The sequence below is a fragment of the Pomacea canaliculata genome, linkage group LG7 (genome assembly GCF_003073045.1).
Source record: "Pomacea canaliculata isolate SZHN2017 linkage group LG7, ASM307304v1, whole genome shotgun sequence".
Taxonomy (NCBI): Eukaryota; Metazoa; Mollusca; class Gastropoda; order Architaenioglossa; family Ampullariidae; genus Pomacea; species Pomacea canaliculata.
Window position 1 is genome coordinate 18,082,029 of NC_037596.1, and position 6,785 is coordinate 18,088,813.

At 35.8% G+C, this 6,785-nt stretch overlaps 1 protein-coding gene across 3 annotated transcripts; it reads left to right on the forward strand.

Moving 5' to 3' along the window:
* The first annotated feature begins 755 nt into the window (after positions 1-755).
* On the forward strand, positions 756-6,315 carry LOC112568051. Of its 3 annotated transcripts, none has more exons than XR_003099970.1 (5): positions 756-1,330; positions 2,359-2,742; positions 3,407-3,688; positions 3,802-4,870; positions 5,027-6,315. XR_003099970.1 is itself a non-coding variant. In XM_025245069.1 (4 exons), exons 1-4 carry the CDS (start codon positions 1,258-1,260, stop codon positions 4,134-4,136), a joined length of 1,074 nt encoding a protein of 357 aa, XP_025100854.1. In that variant the 5' UTR covers positions 756-1,257; the 3' UTR covers positions 4,137-6,315. The 3 variants fall into 3 exon arrangements, 1 of the variants encoding a protein (XP_025100854.1); XR_003099971.1 differs by having other exon boundaries at positions 5,195-6,315; XM_025245069.1 differs by having other exon boundaries at positions 3,802-6,315.
* Positions 6,316-6,785: the final 470 nt, after the last annotated feature.

Genomic DNA, 6,785 nt, shown 5'->3' on the forward strand with positions numbered 1-6,785 from the left:
GGACAGAAAACAATTAGAGAAACTCGAAAGTGATAATGAGACACTTGGAAACAGACTTCAGGAAATAACTATTAAACTCAAGAAGTCAGAAAGTCACTCAAGTCGACAACAATATCAAATTGTTTGGGGGAAACAAGTGTTCGCAGTGTGTATACACCATCAGCCAGTCCACACGAGGAGCGGAGAAGGGACACTTCCTTACTTAGGGACCACTTGACGGACACAGTGTGGAAACCCTGCAGACCATCAACCTGCCTACAAGAGTCACAGTCGTGAACCCTGACACAAACAAAAGGACAATCTCTTATTTCAGATAGCATGTCTACCACTCAACGAGTGTCAGTCAACACGATCCTCGACAAATAGAGGAAACCCAGTAAATAGGACGTCGACCCCTGTCATCTCACTAAACCGTGACAGAAGCAACACCAACAGCCAGATGAATAACGCAACCTATGACACTATTAGAATTCTCAACTGGATTGTTGGTGGACTTTAGTAAAAACATAGCTGTTCACAAAGTACTATCCCTGAATTACTATTCATAACTCCCTTACAATACTATCGTGCTAACCGTCATGTAAAGTTCCACCTTCCGCTGTTTATAGTATCTACATCCCTGCATACCTTCATCCATTGCTTTACCTTCTACTCTTGTCCCTAATCTTAATGTTGTTCAGTGTGTCTGTACGTACCTCATTGTCTACTGTCTGTTGTCTTTTATGTATCATCATTAGTCTGTGCAGAGAGTGCGATCTATCTTGGTCGTGGTGTTGCGCGTTGTAAGTTTACATTATTATTTTTGTTATTATTATTAAATTTAAATCGCTCATGCTGTGATCTACAATCTACTATTTTTCAGGAATGTATAATTATTTTGTCAAACAGAGCACCGTTAAAAGGTTTGCATTTTGCTGAAGTTCATTTTATTTCTATCCCTGCAAACATACTGCAATACAATGGTTTTGTGAATTTGACCTCAAAGATTCCGGTCCTGTGTCAAGCACCCATTGGTTTGTGTAAATAGCTCCATCTACTCAGGATATTGTACAAACACACTGGGGACATTTGTATTGTCACTTATCTGCTCTGTGTTGTCCTGATCTGTATGCGTTGTTCAGAAAATAACAGAGATGAATAGGACACAACTAGGGTTCCGGAACAAGAAAACGGAAATGTTAGTGGTAAAACTGAGATTTTACTTTATAGAAATTAGAAGTAGACAGCACAGGGGAACGAAGAAGTCAAGTGCCAACGATGAGTGTAATTATGAAACTGTGGTGCTTCTTTTCCTTACTTCTGTCACAGGCTGGAGTACTCGCCATCACTTGTGAGTCCTACTTTAATTGCGTGTGGGAGTTCTGCTGATGAATGTTTTAGATGGATACATGTTTGTGAAAATATCATTTAATACTACATGCGTTGCAGAATGTTATCAAAGAAAATATTTTACTCACATAAATTTTCTTTTTTTCCAAAACTCAACACGTATCCCTCTTTTTTTAAAAAAAAACTTCATCTCCTGGAAGGATTAAGTCGTCGCGATTATTATCGATCAACTTAATCCTTTGTTCGTCTCCCATCGTTATTCTTTCTTCATACATCTACTTCTGCTGCTCAGAGGCAGCGCTAATGGGATGCAGGACTTTGTGTAAATAGAATTATCGGGGCTTTCCAAACCAGTATAACATCGCGCGGTAATAAATGAGATAATGTTATAATAGTGTAGACAGCTTAACAGCTTTCGAATTATACTAAAATTGTTGCTAGCACAGGTCATGTCTTCAAACTTTTATATATTCAAATTTGACAGCTTTCTGGTATGAGAGAAACCTGATGGACAAATAACCGTCTGTAAAGGCAATCCGCGAACTTAATTTACGTTTGAAAGGAAGTTCTTAGAAATTCGAAAATTTAAAAAACTACAAATTATTTCCATCTCCCGAAATGCCATCCCATCAGGGGCTATGCGTGGTCCTCCCCATCCCCCCGTCGTTTCTGCTGCTGCTGTCAGTTCTTACAGGTTGTGCTCCTGTCAGCTTAAAACGAAATCTTAATGATTTCTTCATTTTTGTTCTGATCAGATGCTATGTAATCATTTACAACAGCTTATTTATACACAATGTGTGACTTCAAAAATTCTCTGACAATAAGAATGCACAATTGTTTTACATACCAATCCTTTCATGGATAGATGCAACTAAAAGCAACCGATTTCTGTAACAAATTTAAAGTAAATTTATACTTTAATTATAATATTCTGTTTGTTTAATGTATAAGTGTTGTACATAGATTATTTCCTAGATGTCTCAGTTATCAATCTTACCAATGGTCTCACTAGTATGCGATGTCTTTCAGGTGTCAGTCAGGACCCTAACGAAAGGAGACAAGAAAAAGAAAATAGTCTCACAAACGTCACCTCTTCTTTTACCATTAAGGAAGGATCAGAGTATTCCAGCAGTAAATTTAAAGTATTTTTTGAAGTTTGTGAAGGAAGTAAAAGTAGACCTCACTGTATGTTTGTGTGGGAAAAGGAATTTAGAAACATATCTGTTCTAAACTGGAGTCCAGGAGAAATGACGATGTGTTCCGCAAAGCATCTCATCGTCAGCGCCTCCACGTTCATAGTTGATGTTCAGATTTCTTTGCCAGTCAAACGGTCTTTCAACCTGATGATGTTGTCTGTTGCTGACAACGAGGAAACATTTAAGCCGTTACGCGTCATCGGTCTTGTGGTGACCTGTAAGTACCAATGTTTTACTCAAACTTTTGTGTTACTTTGTCACAGCATGTATAAGTATTCATTATTACCATGATATTTATTTTACAATTATCTAGCTACCTTAATTTATCACATTCAATAAACATAGTAAAACAATTTTTTCTTAATAAAATGGATTCCAAATGCAGCATACAGTTTGTACTTAAGATAAGACCCCGTTACATACATAGCACATGATGAATGTTTATGTTCTTCTCGACCAAGACTTTAATCATTGTTTGATAATGAATAGATATCATATTTCTGCATATATCACTTACCCTGTACTTTGTACAATTTTATTAGCATATCATAACAAGAATTTATCTCACTAAAAGTTTTACCTTGTAGAATATCATTAAAAGGAAATAAAGAATTTTTTTTAGTTCTAATTTTAATAACAGAAAGGACGCAAAAAATTTACTTAAATTTATTCGAATGATAAACATTTATCAAACAGTAATGATATATTCAAGAAGTTTACTAAAGGCTTGCATCGTTTTCCGTACCTTTACTGCTGTGTCTTTACCTATTATGTCCTGTAGATACATAATGGAATGGCTTTTTATAGGGTCAAGTGTAAATATAACATTGTATTTGTTTGTTATATACGCCTGTTTATTTATCCACTTCTCTTTTAACCAGATAAGCCCAAGGTCACAAGTCTCACTGTTGACGGCCATGAAGTTGATGGTGACCATCTCATCAGTGAGGGAAAGAACGTGACCGTTGCCTGTTCTTTTGATAATGGGAACCCTCCAGCTCCCTTTCATCTGCTGGACAAAAGTGGACAGATATTGAGAAACACCAGCAACGAAGGAAATGTCAGCTATTCATTTGCTGTCAGGTGTGAAGATGACTGGCCAATCATTGGGTGTGAAGGAGCAGGGTCGGAATTCAACAGATCCGTATCTTTTCTTGTCAGATGTAAGTTTGTTTGTGTTTGTAAGAAACTACATGAACCGATAACCTTTAAAAAATATTCAGAATAACCAGCAAAAAGGCAACATGGTGGATTTTAATAAGATTCTCTTCGGCAGGTCCTCCTCAGTTTTTAAAGAACTCGACAACCATCACCAACCTTGACCCTTCGGGTTCTCTAACGCTTGTGGTCAAGTCTCACACGGCAGCAGTCAATGGCTGTCTTCTAACACCTCTGTCTTCAGAAGATAAGGCCACAAGGGAAGTGAGCTGCACTCTGCAGGGTACCAAGCCTAATCTCCTATTAAACCTTCACTTTCAAAACGAAAGCATAGCTAACGGAAACTGGATTTTAACTCTTCGCAGTGAAAGTGGTTCTGCGAACACGACACTTCGAATCATTAAAAGGCAAAACGAAACTGGTAAACAACGTTCATATATGTATAACACATGACATAATTACAGTTTTTTCATAAATATATAGATATATATATATATGTTACACACACAACATATGTTATACACGCACAACAAATATATTTATATATATATGAACTCTCTTTTTTAGCATCGCCATTTAAAAAACAAAAATCGGAGTTTGGCTCTAACCAGTATGAAATTGAAAGGAGTTTTCACTTGTAGGATGTTCTAGTTGAAATTTAATAATTTCTCCTTTCTCTGATGTCAACTCCGCTGGAACAATCATGTGTAAAACGGTACAAAACAAAACCGATTTTAGCACCGAGATCGTTGTTTATTTTAAACAAGCAGTTTCCAAGTTTCAACACAGAAGAAAACATGACAACAAACGGTGAGCATATTAAACACAGTTACAAGTAAGATTAACATGTGTTTAATTTAAACATATATGCAAAGAAAGATCTAGTTAACTTTTAAAGAAGCAGGAACATTAACTCGAACAAATTTTACTTAAGGACAATTATTATTTTTCTGTAATCTGAGAATACTAAGCTCGCAATTGTTTTGACATCTAACGACATTTTCCTACCCTTTATTTAATGAAAGAAATAAAGAGACGAAGACAGTATTAACAATGTTTTAATCCTTCTTACCTGTTATACACAGAATAAACAATGGTAACTCTTTAGATGACGACGATGATGATGATTATGGCAACCTACATGCATCTGAACGGGCAAGGGTAGCTGCAGGAAAAGCCGAGAGACAGTGAGTAATCAACATGTACTTTTAAGGTACTCACACATATACACCTCTGCACCATACAGATAAAATGAAACAAAAATAATTGACAGTCATTTTTGATTTAGCACTTGCAGATGTACACACATATGTGGTGTGACCAATGTTCATCTTATTTTTCAGGTTCAGCATTTTCAGCTTTACGAGTTCAGTCTAGGTCTGTTCAGTGTAACACGAGTCTTCAAATATGCAGACCACAAAGGGGTTTCTTCCTTTCCTGCACTCTGCCGTTTTTCAGCTTTTTCTGCTGTTGTTGTTTAGGTCTATCCTGCTTTACTTTGTCTTTTGCAGGTGCATTCTCCTGTGATGGTAGTTCCACGGGTGCCTGAAACGATGGGCTCTGTGTTTCATCAACATCATTCAGTGGTTGCACCTCAACTACTTGCCATACCTCTGGACACTCTGCAAGAAGACAGTCGTTTGGGAAATGTAGTTCTGTAAACTCTAAAAGTGTAACAAAAGACAATGTTCAAGGAAACAAACGATAGCTGTGCAGAAAAGTGCAGCATCTGATTACTTGTATTACAATTAAAATAGGCCTAATACTGTATTAATAGTGATAATGATGAACTTAATGTAACATGTTTTCATTACAAAATAGATTTGTGAAGGAACTTACATATCTTCAGCTAAATGACAGTTAATAAATATTTCTATGCAAACTTTACGAATCTATTTTTGAAAAATTTAAAGTAACTTAGAAAATTAATCACATTTAAAACTTTTACAGTTGGGGTAGATAGTTTAGCAGGTACAACCAGGTCAAGACCATAACTTTTGAATTTACTTTTTCACTAGAAATTTGTTTTAAAGTATTCTTCAATTTTGTTATTCTTTGGCCACATATATATAGGTTCCGATTAATGGAGAGACTGCTGCGTTTCTCAAATATGAAAGTCTGATAAAATTGACAGTAGCTTGACAAATGTGACATAACCAGAACTGAAAAAAGATGCAGCAAGACAGTCGTTTTTGTGCATGTAAACATTTATACTTTGTAGTTGTGCTGTGCTAGGAAGAAAACCACTTAGAAATCACTTAGGATAACTTTAGAAAAAGAACAGTTTCCATTTATCCATTTCATAAATGGCATAAAGTAATAAACAACAATAATTACAAATATTTTGGTGATGAAATCACCTTTTTCACTTTAATCATAAATCCATTCAAGTGTTACAAGCTGAAAAATGTGGTCTTGCTAATGACATAACATGTACACATTTATTGCAGTCCTTGATGAGACCATAATGGAAAATCCAGAAAGCAAGACTGTGACTCTGTTGGACCCTTTTTCAAGTGAGACCAAAGGCATATATACAGTGCAGAACAGTAGAAGTCTGTGGCTATGGGACACGTAAACACTTTTAAAAACCAAAGACTTTTCACAGATGTTATTAACTGGGAAGGCTACCCTATTTCTCAATGTTTATGAGTAGCACGTGCTTACAAATTTGAAATGAAATGTAAATACATCAACAAGAACACTACTTTGGAGCTACAAGAAATAAGTATTAAAGGCATATAAATTCTCGACACCACATCAACATGATCTATGAGCTAGAAATAAATTGGTTTCTAAGTCATATAGAAATATTACATCAGGCAATGAACTTTTTTTGCATTTACAGTAATTTTTCCCCAGTGTAAACAGGTGGTGGACATGATGTATTCACAGGAATACAGACATTTGCATGCAGTGAATTATGAGAGTTTCTTTTATTATTAAAAGAACTTAATTACAGGACTTCGTGCTATCAATATTACTTAAACCTCTTTTGCTGAGCTGTTGCCTTTGTTATTTCATATATGCACCTGTAGAATGATGATGATGATGAATCAAGACTGCATTTACAGTCTGTAATTTTTTGTGACAACTGTACAG

Bases quoted from the DNA above. Each gene is read 5' to 3' on its own strand.
- LOC112568051 (XM_025245069.1), top strand. From the start codon at position 1,258: ATGAGTGTAATTATGAAACTGTGGTGCTTCTTTTCCTTACTTCTGTCA. The intron at 1,331-2,358 runs GTGAGTCCTACT...GATGTCTTTCAG, and splicing joins TGGAGTACTCGCCATCACTT to GTGTCAGTCAGGACCCTAAC. The intron at 3,689-3,801 runs GTAAGTTTGTTT...TCTCTTCGGCAG, and splicing joins CGTATCTTTTCTTGTCAGAT to GTCCTCCTCAGTTTTTAAAG.